Source organism: Pomacea canaliculata, linkage group LG4 (assembly GCF_003073045.1).
Source record: "Pomacea canaliculata isolate SZHN2017 linkage group LG4, ASM307304v1, whole genome shotgun sequence".
Classification (NCBI taxonomy): domain Eukaryota; kingdom Metazoa; phylum Mollusca; class Gastropoda; order Architaenioglossa; family Ampullariidae; genus Pomacea; species Pomacea canaliculata.
The window spans coordinates 31,419,973-31,437,588 of record NC_037593.1 but is presented as its reverse complement, the minus strand read 5'-3'; the positions used below and the strand labels follow the sequence as shown (position 1 = coordinate 31,437,588).

General features: G+C 37.6%; 1 protein-coding gene across 2 annotated transcripts; it reads right to left on the bottom strand.

Annotated features, from left to right (window-relative positions):
* Positions 1-60: 60 nt before the first annotated feature.
* On the bottom strand, positions 61-17,123 carry LOC112562232. Of its 2 annotated transcripts, none has more exons than XM_025235345.1 (19): positions 16,843-17,123; positions 15,610-15,781; positions 14,013-14,130; positions 12,517-12,639; positions 11,732-11,861; positions 11,106-11,279; positions 10,352-10,435; positions 9,971-10,099; positions 8,782-8,891; positions 8,215-8,358; positions 7,546-7,637; positions 7,303-7,380; positions 6,632-6,764; positions 5,971-6,101; positions 5,527-5,633; positions 4,707-4,809; positions 4,119-4,264; positions 3,492-3,669; positions 61-3,300 (listed from the first exon to the last, which is right to left on the bottom strand). In XM_025235345.1, the coding sequence occupies exons 3-19, from the start codon at positions 14,107-14,109 to the stop codon at positions 3,175-3,177; spliced, it is 2,085 nt and encodes a 694-aa protein (XP_025091130.1). In that variant the 5' UTR covers positions 14,110-14,130; positions 15,610-15,781; positions 16,843-17,123; the 3' UTR covers positions 61-3,174. The 2 variants fall into 2 exon arrangements, with proteins under 2 accessions (XP_025091130.1, XP_025091129.1); XM_025235344.1 differs by having other exon boundaries at positions 15,610-15,732.
* Between the last annotated feature and the right edge of the window lie 493 nt (positions 17,124-17,616).

Sequence of the window (17,616 nt, the reverse complement as noted above, 5' to 3'; positions counted from 1 at the left end):
TCAACCGTTTGTCTTCATAAAGGTAAAATAAATAAGCAATACAATTGACCAAACTTTTAATTCTGATAGAAATATACAAACTGTTTGCATACAAAAAAAAAAAAACAAACACTACCTTTCAATATTTACACCCCACTTCTTAAAAGGGACAGCAATATGCTGCATGAAAATGACATAAGAGCTATGGATATGTGGTGGGGGGCAATGTGATGATCATTACATACTGATTATCAGAGGTCAACATGCTTGAAGTAAAAACATGCAAAGCTAAAATTGAATGTAAAATCATAAAGGGTCAGGATCAACAGTTTATAGAAACACAAACAGCATTAGATGTATTACATGAAAAATCTGCTCTTTGAAAAATTATTTAAATTTTGCATTTCTATCCGACATGCCAAGTTATCTTACATATGGCAATATAAGGACACTATACAATCTATAAAAAAAAAAAAATCATTCAAAAAGAAAAATTGACAAGCAGTATAGAAATTTATGCTAGTGATACTGACTAGTACAAGTTAGACAACTGTTGGTATGAAAGATGAGGACAGCTGAATGTGCACAATACAGCAATGCATCAAAACATTTACTATTAAGTTGATAGGAAAATGAGTTGCACTTACTAGCATTTAATAAGTATCACTACTGTGATAATCTGCACACAAACTTTGATAATTACATAAGCTTATAGGAGAACTTAAATTTCATTTGGCATCTTGCATGTGGATAATGTACAAAACAATCTAAGTTTCTTCTAAATGTCAATGCCCATAAAACTTAAAATGAGGTTTACACAGATGCTAACTCAGAAGAGAGAACACAGCTGGTCATGCTAAATTTCCTTACCTACCTATCTATAGTACACAAAAATATTTTCGACAGATTCTGATCTTATAGAGTCTAAATGTACAAAAGTGAATGAAGATGACAAAAATGAATGATAAATGAAATATGATGAACTGAATACTGTAGGAAAGATAGACTTTATTCTGCTTTAAAGTTTAAAAATACTGTTGGAGTTTTATTTTCTGTTTGTAGGCAGGTGCATGCACACACCCCTAATATATAATCTCTCACTCATGCACACACGTAAACCAATCATGCTCAGGATCCTACCCTCAACTGGCCAAATTTATTGCTTTCTGTAGAAGAACATCTGAAAGATACAAAGAAAAACCCACTCGTGTTGCCAGCTGGATAAAACATGCAACATAAACATGCATAGGAAAGCTTCAGCATTCATTCTAGCACCGCCAAAGTGTTTCTTTTACAAAATGCAATGCTGCCTTTGTCCACTCTGAGATACTCAGAGTGCAAGCAGAAGACACTCAGATGATATAGCAGCACCTGAGAAACTTCTGAATGATAAGTTACCTGTGAAAAAAAAACTTCAGAGCATGTTAACTGGGGGGGGACGATGCTCTTCCTTGACAACCTCGAAATATCCTGATACATGACAATTTACTGCAAAAGTGAAATTGTGTATGCTGTGCCAAGAATTTTGCTTCAAACTATGAGAAAACACTTTTGATGATTTTCATTTCCAGTGTAGTAAAGACCGTGATAATCAGCACGGAGACTAAATGCTGTGTAAATAAAAGAAGCATACTGCCTTCATTCTGTAACAGCATGACTATACATTATGCTCTTTTCATTCTCTCAGAATAAAGCAGTATCATGAACATTCAGGCACAGTAACTATCATTGCAAACAAAACAAAACACATACACAAATGAAAGCTGAATCAGCAACAGAATGCTGAAAACTAAATGTTTTTAAAGTAATGGAGCAAAGAGTGCCCTTTAATTAAAAACAAAGAATGTCCGAGTTTGAATACCCCCTCCATGCCTACCACACTGGCACCACGTTACTAAGAAAGTGTGCTATTGAGTCCTGACAATTTTTTTTTGGTTCTTAATTCAGTAAAAATCTCCTTTCCATACATTCAATTCCAGCAATCACCGTGGATATAGGACTGATAACAATCATAATCAAGCTCTTAAACACATAACATTTGACTGCAGTCCCAGTCTTGCACATCCATGTGATTTATCTAAAACCCATTAAGAAAATTTGTGAACATATGAAACTGCAGATGACTGCACTTACCAGGTTGAAGTGACTGTAGCACAAGGTTTAACTGATGACTTCACATTACAATATCCCAATCTCTAGTTTAGAGACCACAATCCATACTATCTGCCCCCATTAAAAATGGGCTGTCGCCCAAAAATGTGGAAAGCATCAACAGAAAAACATGTGCAAGAAAATTGAAAAATTAAATTAAAATGAAAACTTTTGTTCTGAATGCAAATCCACATGACAATAATGTTATTCAGATATGATGATGAGTATTCTACAGAAATTCTTAAGGAGGAGAAGTTTCCAAACAATTGCAAGCAAAGATGGGAGGGGTAGTAATTTATAGCAAGCCAGAAAAACAGGTTACACACAAAGAGACAGAACAGGGTGTCCCAAATTAAATCTGAATTCAAGATACCCAATTCATAACTGTAATGGTGAAAAGAACTGTTATCTGTTTTGCCACCATACTACCTGCAAACAAAATAGAACACAGAGAACAAGAGGAAGAAAACGAAGGCTGGGAAAATGAGAAAAAGAGGCAAAGAATTCATGACACATATGTGTGTGTGTGTGCATGTCAGTGTGAGTGAGAAAGACAGAAAGATAGTGAAAGAGACAAGATAATGACTATGACAGCATGCACCTAATGCTGACAACAGCTTATAAAATATTTCATCCTTTTCTTCAACATCCTTCCCTCCCCAAATCAAGCATACCATAAAAACCTCTTGGCAATTTTACAAATGAATAATTCACAAACATTAGAAATAATGAACTATTTCTTAACAGTAAATTATAATCTTTTAGAAGCATTTTTCCCTCAAAGGAAAAAAGTGCACTTGGATGACACCGGTCAAAATTTTGTCCAGCATTCTCCTTCCATCCTGCTGTGACAGTACAAGGAACAGTGATATAATACTTTTCCATCACGAAAAGTGAACCTACAGACAATAAGTCCATTCTCTTAACCCAAACACAGCCTGCTTGCTTGATAAAAATCTGCAAAACATTCATGTGATATAAAGACATCCGACACTTGAGTCCATCTGAGCAACATAGAATTATCTAAGCACAAGCTTTGTATGATCATGTAGTGTCTATGCGAATCATTCGCAGTTTGTAGTTATCAGCTAAAACACAAGCAGCTTCGTTAGACCCTCCACAGTATCGAGAGGACGAAAATACAGTGAGTAGTTTCCCCTGCTGCTGCACCTGAAAGAAAGACACAAATTATATGATGTCAAAAGACCTTTAAATATATATATATTACTGCGGCCTTCAATGTCTCCATCACTCATCCTCTACAACTTGCATTTTAGACAATCACATTTGCCCATCCAGACTCTCAGCTACCTTCAAAATACTTTCAAGATGACTGACAATCAGCAATTGGTATAGCTCACCTGGAATCCCACCTCCTGCACCTCATGAGCTCGGATGACATGTGACAAACCATTTCGCTCCAAGAAGCTGAATAATGCATTGCAGCTGAAGAAGTGGGCAGTGCCACGACGCGTGTTAAATGTGAAGCCATGGTGTTCTCTCATATCCCTCATGACTTCCGGTGTCATCAAATCGAGACTGAAAATAAAGACATGCATATGCAAATGTAATGTCAGATGCACAGAGCAGCACATCCCCAGATCAACATATCCTCAGACCCGTATGCATACACATCAACATTAACCCCTACATAAACACACAGGAACACATCCCCTAATAAAAAGGCCTGAGGCTGGGTTCTAGTGACGAATGAAAGACAAAAGGGGGAAAAAAGGAAGAAAGGCAAATATATAATTAAACTAGAGGTTGCATGGCCAAGCAATGTTATGTACTTGGTTAATGAGCAGAATCAAATATTACACACGACAAAGCACTAGGAACACCATCGTAAGGTAATAACAGAAACAGCGATGATGAAGACAACAGTGAGAACAACTCTAGTAATGCATAGAATCATGTATAACTATAATGTAATGTGTAATACAGCAATGTTAAGAATGAAAGTGGTGAAGATTTTGATGATAGACCTAATGGGATCGCTCCAAAGGATCTCCCAAGCCACAGGACTCTCTGCCTCTGGATCTGGCAGTGGAACAGGAATTTTATTGATTGCTTCAATGTAGCCTCCACCTTCATTTTCTGGGCTGGGTATTCCCCCATGCACACAGAAAACCTGTGGAGCAATACATGAAAAATGGAACAATGCAAAACACTTGGCCACTTATGTTCACACTTTGAACCACAATCATGAAATGAACAAATGTACAAACAATTCCTAAACCATAAAAGGAACGAAACTAAAAGAAATATTTTAAAAATATCCAATTATACTGACATACTTGTTGCCAGGATGGTGTATGACTGGCATTTCGATATTCCTATCAAGACACCAATTTCTATCCTGCATGCAAAGAGTCTATTCTTAGTGCTAATGCAGCAAGACAAGAAGCAGACAAGTGCAAACTGCTATACCCACACATGTGCATGCAAGGATCAATTCATAATCTGCTAATGCACAACCATGTTAATGTAATCTTTTCAATAGACTATATTCTTTTGATACTACAGCTATATATTTTATGCACCCATTTTCAAGAAGACCCTTCTGCACTTACTCTATCGTCCACAGTAGCTGCAAGAGGCATGGCGTCAAAGCAATCATTGACTGCATCCCACACCTGCAGGCCAATATCTTCCCCAAACTTCTCCAGACACTCCCTACCAATACAAACACAGGATGGTCTTCAAAGCACATGGTTGGTTGAAAATGAACTAAGAGCGAAAACAAATGACTTTATCACATCGGTCAGGCAACACACACACCCACACACTCAAAGGCTCACCCACAATTTCTGTTGCGTCTTACTGTGAAACTTTTTTTACAGGATTTGGAAAAGGAACAGACAACCAAACAGGTATATGACCAAGAAAAAGAAAAAAATGTAGACAAAAAATAGTCAAGGCTTACAGTAAATCATTTTCAAACTTTAGGATGATCTGAGACTTTTACAAAGATATCTAAAATTATCTTCAAACTATAATGAAGATAATGATAAACTTATTTTAATCTTCTTCTTGTTGTTCCTAGTCCCCCAGGTGGAGCATAGGGCCACAACCACAGCATGCCATCAGCCCCGGTTCTGGGAGTTCCTTTCCAGTTAGGACCATGTCATGCCAGCTGCCTCCACCTTGCTATGGACCAATCTCCTCCATGTCAGTCTGGGTCTCCCAACCCTGCACCTCCCCTGTGGGTTCCAGCCCAGAGCTTGTCTTGTTAATTTAACTTATTTTAATACCTCCTTCATTTTGTTTGTTTACAGTTTCCTGTGGTAAAGGTCTCTTTTATCTTCGTCACAGCTATTGCAAAAAACAACAATAAACCCCCCCCCCCCCCCAAAAAAAAAAAAGAACATAGAAAATGAACAATAGCCTTACGATTTGAAATGGAACATTTCTTGGACTGAGCGCAGTTCATGATTTCCACGCAACAGGAAAAACTTGTGAGGTGCTAGCATTTTTTGTGCCACCAGGTATGCTACAACCTACAACAATATGAATCCTTTTAAGCACATTTAAACTATACCCTGCTTAACAGCAATAACTGACTTAGTGACTTCTCAAACAGTTGACAAAAATGCACTATTATAAAAGGACATCATTATCTGAAATAATTTACACTGTCAAGAACAAAGATGGAAAGAACAAATGATGTATCAGTTTGCTTTGAGATAAGCAAGAACAAAAGTGATGAATGCTAAAATACAACAAAAGGAAGTGGAGGAAGAGAAAATGTCATTTGGATGGAGTGGGGATGTGGATGAACATGAAAGAGGAAAAAATATTTGGGTGAAGGAGGGGTGTAGAAGACAGTCTACTTACCTCTACACCATAGTCACCTCTGTCTACATAGTCACCAAGAAAGAGGAAATTTGCTGGAGTTAATACTGGCCCTAGGCGCCACAGTGCCTTCTCAAAAGATACAAGGTCGCAATAGTTGCCATGGATGTCACCTGCAGCAGAGTTAGGAAACATAGACAAAAGACTTACAAACACAGAAACAACTTTTTAAAAAAAAATGCTGATTAATATTGAAATTAATCTTCGTTGATTCAGCATGTTTAATTGTCACAGATCGGACAAATGTACATAGTTTTTAGCCTTAGCCATAATTCTTGTAATTCTGAGGATTTTTCCTTAATGATTACAGGAAACCTACAGGGTTAACAGGTCTGTAAATGCTATTCTAAAGCATGTATATCCCCCCAAAAAAACAAAACAAAACAAAACATTTTCAGGTATGAATATGCTGATTTTATTTTCCTGGTGTTTTATATATTTGTTCACTTTATTTTTTTCTTCTTTTGTTTTTTTCTGCGCAATGAGCATTCTTCGGAATGGATACCTGCGCATTACAAATCGACATCATCATCATCATGCATGCATGAATATATACTGACAAACATATATGCATGTATATGCCCTCACACATGCATATTTACACTGCATTAACGTATTTATGGACATTTCAAGGCAATAATACCAAGGATGTAGGTAGGAGATCTGATTTTTATCAGTCGTGGCTCATCCATAAGCACTTCTCGCACCTGTTGGCACAGTGTTAGAAGACAGCGAGCTAAGGCTGACCTGTCCACCTGTCCCCAGTCAAATGCAGGCTGCAAATGACATGGTAATAATTTGAAGAACTTGATTCCATATATACACCACTGATAGGGATAACTCCACAAAAATCAGACAACAGCGCAGATTTAAAAAGTAGTACAAGCAATGAATAAGAATCAAGACAGCAATAAAGAAGACAAAAAAAATGGTAAAATGAAAAGACAGAATATATCTAGCACAATTATCATTTCTAGCAGAACTAATAATAGCAGTTACTGTGCCTAGTCAGAGAAACACACAAAATAAACAGTTTCATACCAAAGAACAAGGCTCCTAACCTTCAAGCATCACGTCAAAGAAATAGGTTGAACACAGACAAATTCTGAATACTAACTGCATGAGACTATGGCAGTTTGAAATGATTGCAAAGAAAAGCTTTCAGATATAAGGAAAGAAATGGAATATTATATAAAACTGCAAAGCAGAGTGCAAATTGTGGAATGGTTGATAAACACATTAAAATTTTTGTTATTCACAGAAAGTAACAACAGCATAGATGGAGTTTGAGGAAAAGTCATAAATTTTAAATACCTTATGCTTTTCTCCTTCTCCTTTTACTGCTCGTTCAAAGTATCGCAGACCTGACAACATTTCATTGGCATGTGATCTCTGGCAGACAAAATAAATGTTTACCCTGTATTACTTTATTGGAGGAAAAGCAAAATATGTGTATGAATGCTCACACACACACACATACGCTCCCCACATTCCTTATAAATACATGTATTATAGCTCACACTTGCAAAACTAAGAAAATAAAGACCAAAATCTCACCAGGTTGAAAGAATCTATTGAAGGCATACGTTGAACGCGGGAGATGTCACCCTCCAAGTGGTGAACAGCACTTCCACTAACAGCTGATGTTCCTGTAAAAAAGTCTGTTTTAAGAATTTATTTGGTTGCTTTTACCAGCTGGATTGCTAGAACTCTGACATGGTCAGGAGCCATAACAACAGCAAATCCAAACAAACATACCTTCCCTTATCCTTCCTTTGCCCCAACCACACTTTAAAATTTAACAAGATTGCAGAATTTTGTCATTTCAATGCTTTTCATATTATCCTTTAAATATGCACTGAAAATGCACTATTTCCATAAACATTACTTCTAACAACCTTTCCCATAATGCTAGTACTTGTTCACACCCTTCCTTTTGCAATATCATGCTACTCTCAGCTCTTGTTCAAGTTATTTGGTTCCTCTTTGTATTTTCTGTATTTGATTTTATTCTTCGTTTATTACAGTTGTTTATTATTTTAAAGTTCATGTTATTTGTTTGTGTTCCTGTCCCTTGTATGCTGTCCATGTTTTGTTCTTGTTTTTAAGGGCTAAGAGCATGCTTTTTAGGAGTGTGAGTATGCACTTTACAATTTTGCATTTATTATTATTATCCACACTGGTCATGCTTTAACACTACCTTTATCTGGGTAGGCCTGAGCTCACCTTGCAGATCCCAAAGGGCCATGACCTCAGCCAAAGAACCAGTTCTCCTTACTCGCACTGTGTGTGTAGCCAGCTCGTACTTTGGTGACTTGCCTTGCGAAGATGGTGCTCTTCCTTCTGGCTGTTTGAAAATACTCACTTCACCTGAGCACAAATGTAAACATCTGAATGTAACATGGTTTCAGCCTTCTACTTAGTCAAAAGATGCAAGAGTGGTGAGTCTTGTCAGCTGCCACCTCTATTCATGTACTCTCCACAAAAACAAATACCAGTCAAAGGACAAATGACTGAAATCTGCTTAATAGAAATAACAATGCCTTTACTGCCGGTAAGCACATGTATCCAAAAATGATGCCAATACTCCCTCTATTTGTATGGATAACAGACCAGTTTTTGAGCACCTTACCACACAAGTAAATAGCAGGATATTATAAATAACCTGTGTTATTGCTTTATTATTGTATATGCTTATGCACCTGTACAAACACAAACAATTAATGCCACATTACTACTGCAATAAATAAGACTGATTACAGAAATGGTGGAAGACACCTAAAATCTTCTGACCATTATCTGAGGATCCCTTGGGTTTCTTAGAATCAATAAGTTTTGGGCGTTGTTTTTTAGCAGGTGGTTCTTCTCCGCTGTCACTATCGCTGCATGGGCTGGAGTCTCTCCTGCGAAAAAATTGCAGTGTGTTAATCATATACTGAAGTTCTCAGCACAATAATCAGGCAACTAGTGTGTGTGTGTGAAGGTGCATGTTCATGTGCATGCTTACACACACCCTATCATTCTTTCCCTATGTAAATGGTAAAATCTTTAGCAGGCTATGCGGTAAAAATGAAAAAATAAATTTTCTACAAAATCGTTGAACTCGATTAAAAAAAAAAAAAAAAAAGAGAGATTGTTAAAAGATGAAGCAACTACATTACTACTACTAAAGCAAGCACTCAATAGCTTATAAACATGGTACAACTGAAAGTCCTACCATGCAAACCACATGTACCTTAATCTTTAACCTTTCAATCTCTACAAAAACACTATTACAACTGTACTGTATCAATACTTTCAAAACATTGTAATTATTCTTTGAAACAAACTCTATTTAAAGATAACACTTTATTTATCCCTGCATTCCTTCCCACACCATAACATTTAGCAGTCGCACAGCTAAAACAAAAAAGGACAGCATCAATCTGTTAGTCCTGCATGCAGATACACAGAATTGGCTCAGAACAGGTCTAGATGCGTGGGTGGGAGGAAGTAGCCGGATGGATTAAGTAAGGCTGTACTGTCAACACCTAAGATGGTGATTTTGACTTTAATGCCCTTAAGCTATCTTCAACATTGGCCATCTTCTTGAGTCCCTGCCAAGCTGCTTGGATGTTACCTGTACCAAACTGAGATTCAATTTTAGTCTTACGTTTCACCCTGGCCTGACATATAGCATTGCAGACCTCTCTATGTACCAGTTATTTGTCATGGGCAGAACACATGAAGAACGCAACATTTGGTGGAACGTATTGTTTGCCACACCAGTCTGAAACACTGGGTACAAGATGTACACTCAAATGATATGACACATCTTAACTGGGAAGGTAGAGAGATATGTAAGGCCAGGTTCAGTGAAAGTATAAAGTAAAGTTGCAGAACACTGTGGATAAAAATACATTCAAATAAGTAATAATCAATAAATAATCACAGTAGAACAATGAGCAGCTTAGAACTGCTCACAAGTACTAGTCTTTCTTACTTTTTTAGCTGAGCCATACAGGACTGAGGTAACCGAAACAAAATAGAAGTGCCACGAAACTTGAGCGTACCAACTGCTGACAGAAACTCGGCGCTAGGTAGCATGTCTTTTGTGTCTTCTCCAAACAGCCTGTGATGCAAAAATAATGAAAAAAAGGTGGGAGGAGAGGTGTAGGAAACATACGTTTAAGTATATAATAACTCAAAACCACACTTACCCATCCCCACAAAAAAACTGCAGAAATTCATACTGCTTTATGTTGACAATAATGTTATCATATTATAGTGCATGTCTTTGCTATAACCTGGGTCAGTGTTCCTATCAAAACAGACCAAGCTTACTTGATAAATCATTGTCTCTACCAAAATTAAGTAGGCTTACTTGGCACTATTTATAGCATCCTCTCTTAGGGACTGTTCATCGTTTGGCAAGCCCTTGTGGTCTCGAATGTCTCGTACCATGTTCCTGCAAGAGAAGTGGTCACCTTAAGACATATTGCACCAACAGCAACTAACGAGTGTTGGGAAGCATGTGTTTGTATGTCTGCTGAGATTAAAAGAAAGAAAGACAGAAAGATAGAGACCTACTTAATAAATAATGGTCAAAGGATAAAAACCCAATGCTGATCAAAGAAATATCATCAGATGCTCAGTTAACAAAAAAACAAAAAAACCAACCAAACAAAAACAAACAAAACAAAACAAAACGAAAAAAGTTACTATTTGTATTTTCACCTGTGAAGCAAATGTTTGAGAATACTATTAACATAATAATACAATAATAATAAGAAGAATTTGTTTATTGGCCAAGTGACACCGCACTCAGAATATGATTTGATGATGGAAAAGAATAATCAGGTCTACCTATACATATGCACATACATAAGATCAGATTATAATCATAGTTTCTTAATGAATATTGACAATTTCTTACAAAACATGAGGACAAATTGGCATTTCTATAATTTATTAATTAATAGAACAGTTATATAAAAAGGTGAAATGGATGCAGACAAACAAATAAGTAAATATTTATGCTGATTTGCTCATGCACTCGTGCATTTATGTGCAGATGCATAAACATGGTGGTACAGTCATATAATCTTGATTTTTTGCCAAGCATTCTCTATACTCACTTAAATTCCTCAAACTGCAGGTATCCATCATGATTAGCATCATAGTAGCGAAACATGTAGCGACATCGTAACTCTGCTGGTGCGCCACCATGCTGTGTGCATGGCTCTAGTGTTGCCAATCCTATAAGCACCTCCTTGAATGTCAGCAAATGATGTCTGTGCACATCAAAGGCTCTGAAGAACAATTAAAATGAAGAAACATTAGCTCATATTGGTCCAGGGAAGAAGGGTAGCAGTAGAGGGTGTGTGTGGTCTGCATCACAGTAGTGCTATGGGGGGCTATGGAAATGAGTGCAAAGATGTTTGTACTGTACACATTGCGGCATGCTAGAAGATAAGGATAAGAATAAGAATTTGTTTATTGGCCAAGTGGCAATGCACTTAGAATATGACTTGATGATGGAAGAGACAAAAAAGAAATCAAGCTTACCTATACATAAAAACAAGACTACCCCTCTTCCTCTTTTGCTCTCTCTTCCACACTCCCCTTGTATCACAGACACAGACACTGCTATAGACTGCAAAAGGCCAAATTCACCTAGTACTGGTCCCGACAAGAGGTACAGTGGAGTTCAGAAAGACTTTCTGTTATGGATAGCTAACACACCTTCTAAAAAGACACACACCTGAATAATCCATCAACCATTTCTGGCCGTGCACCTTTCAAAGTGGTCATGTACACATTGAATGTGGCTCTATTCATGTAGTGGCTAGGCTGGCATGTCTCCATGAACTCTTGAAACAGCAGCTCTTGCTCTGAAAATTACATACCATACACAACGAATAGACTTCTGCAAGTACCATTCCAGTCAGGCCAGATACTTTTCCCTTCTTTGTAAACAAATAACAATACTACTACTACTAATAATAATAAACATTTATATGGTGCTTTTTCAAATAATTTGCTTAGAGCACTTTAAAGAAATGATATACAGACCAATTTAGGTAAACCGAATCACTAATACCATGCCCCCATTTCACATGTAGCACAAACACACTTAGGCATACACAAGATAAATACCGATACACATTATGCACTCTTATGATCAGGACAGGATCACAGTGAAGCTTGTTCTGAAAACACATGCATCTTAAGTTTTGGTGGTAAGAGAATCAGAGTTACAAAGGCTGAAAAGTAGTCTGTTTCAAGCTGATGGGGGTTTGGTAGGATGGTAGGAGAAATACCTCTAACCATGCTTCTTTGCCTTAGAGGGAAACCACTATCTTGAAAAAATATCAAAATAGTTTTGGCTAATTGCCTGTCTTTTTCTTTCTTAAATACCAACCTTTCCAGTGACTGGAAATAATTTTTCAAAATATACTAACTTTTCAAGTTGTTCCTGTCCTGTACAGATGCTGACTATTGTTAGCAATTAGACAACATCTCAGATAAAACAATTGTGCAGCTTACCCTTCCGGCCAAGTTTGGCTGATTTCAGCAAAGCCTGTTGTGGTGTTTGCTGGGAGCCATCTGCAGGTCCTTCAATGTACTCCAGGGTTGTCTCCCCAAGTGAAGACATTGGCATGTTGTGTTCTTACAGACAAACAGATTAAAAACAAATTTAAGGAGCTCTTCTAATAGTTCATAAGAATGTCTAGATTTCATTTTACTACAAAGATGACTGTTTTAATAAGTAACTAAAAACTGACAGCCTTACAGAAGCATCTTCGTCTAATTCTAATAATCAAAGCTTGTGTTGTAGTTGTCCAACCTAAAAGGGCAAAAATCTGATTGTCATGGATTGGTCGCAGAATCCCATAAGACATCCAGACAACAATGATGTTCTTCTCCTGTACTAGTCTGCCTGGAATGTCATATGCCTATAATGATGGTGATGAATAATATTGCATTTAATATGGTCTGTAGTTTAGTGCTTCACCTTTGAACTGCTGGTCATCACTACTTTTATGCAGAAAGGAAGGTTGTGATGGAAACTTTTTCAACTTCCTGTCAAAGTTGATTTATTTATCTTCTATAGCCTAAAGAAAATGCTTCAAGTAACATAATTGCTGCTGTTTTCCATGTTTCATGTCTAATAATATTTAACTTAAAACATGTAATAATTTGTCACTACAGTCAAATCTCCCTACTATGCCACCCCTCTACTATGCCACTCTCGGTATTATGCCACTTTTGCTCGGTCCCGACTATAAATTCAATGTAAAAAAAAATTTACTATGCCACCCCAGACTCTCGCTACTATGCCACTTTTTTGTGACTGTTAAAAGACACAAGTTGTGAAATTCCACGCAGTGCTCGATTATTATACTGTACGGTAGTGTGGGACATCGCAGTTAGGTGGACGGAACCTAGCACGCACACAGGGAGGGTGGAGGCTGGCAATGTGGGGGGGTGGTGGTCGCTGGCCGGGTGACAGCCACGTGACAGAGGGAAGGTGTGAGGGGGTCGACTAGCGACAGGATGCAGGTGCGCGGATGTGGTTGGAAGGGGTGGAGGATGAAGAGGTGACGGGGAGAATGAGAGGAGACAGCTAGCGAAGCCGACGATTCTTGAGAGCTTTGGACCAGACCTGGGCAAAGGCCTCCTGTCTCTGACCATCCCGCCCGCCAGTATATATACTATACATACAGTATTGTGTAAAACTGAGTTAACTATATTAGTCCGGCCCTCTAAAACCATCCCAATTTCTCATGCGGCCCCTTGGGAAAATTAATTGCCCACCCCTGCTTTGGACTGACGGGTAACTTGAACAAATAAAGCCGTTTTTACGAACCCTCTCTACTATGCCACACTCGCTACTATGCCACTTTTGCTCGGTCCCGGTAGGTGGCATAGTAGGGAGATTTGACTGTATACGTCTAAGATACAGCCACAGAGTGTAGGTCATTTATATGAATGAAAGATAATGTTAAGTTTGATGGCATGATAAATGTGCTCTCATTTACCTTCTTCAATCTGAGTAAAAAACTTGACTGGCTCAAGTCCCATCAGGCCTGGATTAAGGGCATCTTCCAGATTTTGTTTCATCTCCTCAACTGTCATCCACTGGCTACCTGCCACAAACTAGATGAAGATTTTTGTCATTAGTGTTGCATACAAGTTGTTTTACTTGGAACAGATTTTTTACTGACCAATTGTTTTGTTTTGTTGTTTAGACTTTGTTACTCCTTGAGGAGAATAGGGTGACAACACAATCTTTCCAGCGGACCCGGTTTTCAGCAGCCCCCTTCAGTTGAGCCCATGTGGTTCTGGCATCTTGTGGATCACTCTCTACTGTTCTTTTCTATCTGCTTTGGTCTCCCAACTCTTGTCTTCCCCTGAAGGTTCCAGTCAAGTGCCAGCCTGGCAATGGTGTCAGCTGGCTTGGGTAGGATGTGTCCTATCCAGCCCCATTTGAGCTTTGTGATGTCTTGGCTACTGAGATTTTGGTTGGTATTTTCTCCCACATGCTGATGACAGAGACTTCCTTTACATTTGAGTAGAAGATGCAGGTTTTGCTGTAGGGGGATAATGCTCAAAAGTTTCAGATGGGGCGTAGGCTGTTGAAAGCATGCCTGGCTTTGTTGAAGCTGCTTTTGATGTCATCATTCTTGTTGACAATGGTACCCAGATATGTGAAGCAGTCTGTTTCCTAGATGTTCTCTCCTTAAAGTTGTATTGGGAGTTCCTCCTTGTTGTTGATTCTCAGCACTTCGGTCTTCTTTCTGTTGACTTTTAACCCAGTCTTCTCTGCTTCCTCTGATAGGTCTTTCAGTTTGTGCATGCTGTTGCTGATGAGATAGGAGACTAATGTCATCTGCAAAGTCCAGGTTGTCTAGATGTTTGGTGAAAGTTCACTGGATACCGGTGTTGTTGTCTTGGGTCGTCTTATGCATAATCCAGTCTATGATCATCAGGAAGATGACCAATTGTATGACTGCATAATTACTTTACATTGAACAGAAGAACAGCACCAGAGTTTTCACAGATTTTTCCAAAGTACAAAGACCATAAAGTGGAGAGAGAATGGGGAGGGGGAAAAAACGGGTATTTTATGCCGAGCCAGCAACCAAGGCTATATCATGAAAAGGCAGCCAGTCTTGTAAATGGATTACACATGCAGAGAAAGAACTGTGTGCCCAAGATGAGAGCCAAGGACAACCTTCACTGTATTGTATTGAATGTATCAGTTTACTGTGACAGACACTAACCATTGTACCACCAGACCACCAAGAGGGAGGGAGAGAGAGAAAGACAGAGATAAAAAGAGAGATGCAGACTGAACTCCAAGTCAGCTACTTTTTTCTAAAATGCAAACAAAAGAGCTGGCTGTACTCTTCTTTATCTCATATACACAAATTTCCAACCCAGCACTACTATAAATGATCTTGAAGAAAACTGAAGTTGAGGTATCAGCAATTTTCAGCTTATCAACCTAGAGTTAAAAGTTTACCAATAATTTCACATTAGCTAAACTTTTTAAGAGCTGAATAATTTTAAACAATTAAAAGCCTTAATTGCAAGAATATAGTAAATGTTGCTGTAGTCAAGTTTTTCACTCACCTTTATATTTTCCTTCGAAATGGGCCCAGCCCAAAATGTAACATGAACAATTGGTGCAGCATCTGCAAACCGGGTGAAGTTGGTTCTCAAAACACCTCTCAGAGCATCCTTTTGGTCAGTGTACTAGAGTGTTTTGTTTAAAAAAAGTAGTTCACTTATGATTTAGCAGCCACTAAGGAAAAATAAAAGGTATAAACAACATACACTATACAATACAAAAGTGGATATCAAAAGTATAATAACAGCAATGTATCTTGAGTACACTTCATAAGTATAACTGCCCATTGGGATTAATAAAGTTGGTTATTGTCATGAAGCATGATGCAGTGAATATTATTACTGTTAGTGTTGTCATCAAGTGCAACTATTGAAAGACACTATGACCTCCTGCATAAGCTAGTCAAAGTACTGTCTGTATATAAATTCTCAGAAAACTAATGTAAGACTATCATCTTACAGTTACTAGGGTAATTAAAATGCTTGCCCATCCAAGTGCCTAATGATCGAACATACTATCAATTTCCTCCCCCCAAAATCCCCTATTGACATCAAAACAGCCTCTTTACACTCTCCTGCAGCACATTGTATTTTCATGCTTCTGTCATAATATATACTTCAGTTTCATTTAACCTTATAATTTAAAATTAAAACATTTAAGCACCTTGTCAGGTTATGTTGATGTAGTACATAATCCTACCAGAGAAGAGAAATAAAGCTATATATTCCTTGTAGTTTAAAAAGTGATATATAAGTATTAGAAAAATGATTAAAAATCCTCTCCTAATATTTTTAAGTTTTAGTGTATTAGCATGTAATACAGTACCAAGGGAAAAAACCTGAGATATGTTGAAATTTTTTCTATTGTTCAAATAGCGCTACAAAGGTTAAATACAAATGCCAAATGTTCAAATATCTTGAAAATTTGTAAGTTTGATGGTGTATATGCCATTTTCAATATGAATGAGAGGTAGTCAGCAAATGTTAATAATAATGATTATCTGAGAACAAAAGTAACAGAACGAATTGAAATCACTAATTTTTCTAAAAGTAAACACTGGGAAAATGTATTTACTCTGGTGGAACTGTAATCATCACTGCATCGCCTTATCAAGTCATCAGATGTTATTGTTCATGCTGTTTACATGAAAAATAACACTTGTCTGGCTACTCCTCTGAAGTTAACTTTAATACAATTTTTATTCTTTCATATTAACAGTTGATCTCTACACTCACAGTATCAACAATTCTCTGTACAGCAGAAAGAAGAGTTGACGATTCCTGCTTCTGCTCTGTGGGCAACCACAGTCCACGATTTTGGAAATTTTCTAAAAGAATGCGATCGTCTCCATCAAATATTAGTACGCTGACAATTTCCATACTGCAACGTGATGGCATGTTTGTCTTTAAGAGGTCTTTGCGACCAAACGGTGCCTTTATGCCTGTACTATTAGATAACACGCATCATCTCCCGGGACTCGCAACACAGAGCAAAAAAAAACAACTTCCGGTGAAGAGCAATGGCTTAACCGGAAGTTGATTTTTATGTGTCTTGTCTTCGTAACACAGTCGTCATATTCAGTTTTCAGTGTTACTGTTGGTAAACCTCTTGAACTGATTAAGTGGTTTTGTTTTTCGAAGCAATGCACCACCACAAAATAAAATTAGTAGAGATTCAGAAGAATAAGTTTTTATCGTTGTACCACAACTAAGTGCAAAAGAGTTGCTGCACCAAATTTGAATAGCTTCAAGAACGCTCCAGACATTCTTGAATTTATAGAACAATTTTACAGTTTAGATGATCAATAAAATATGTGAAAGATGACCGTCAGTCAGGTCATCCAAAAACATCTAAACCTAGAACACCCTAACTGAATAATATTCTCAGTGGGAGAAAAGCACTTAATTTGCCATTCCACCAGCACTTTGGTATTACCAAAGTAATATTTTTGTCATAAGAAAATACAAAAATTTTATAGTTTTACCTGTCAAAAGATAGTAATTTGTAAT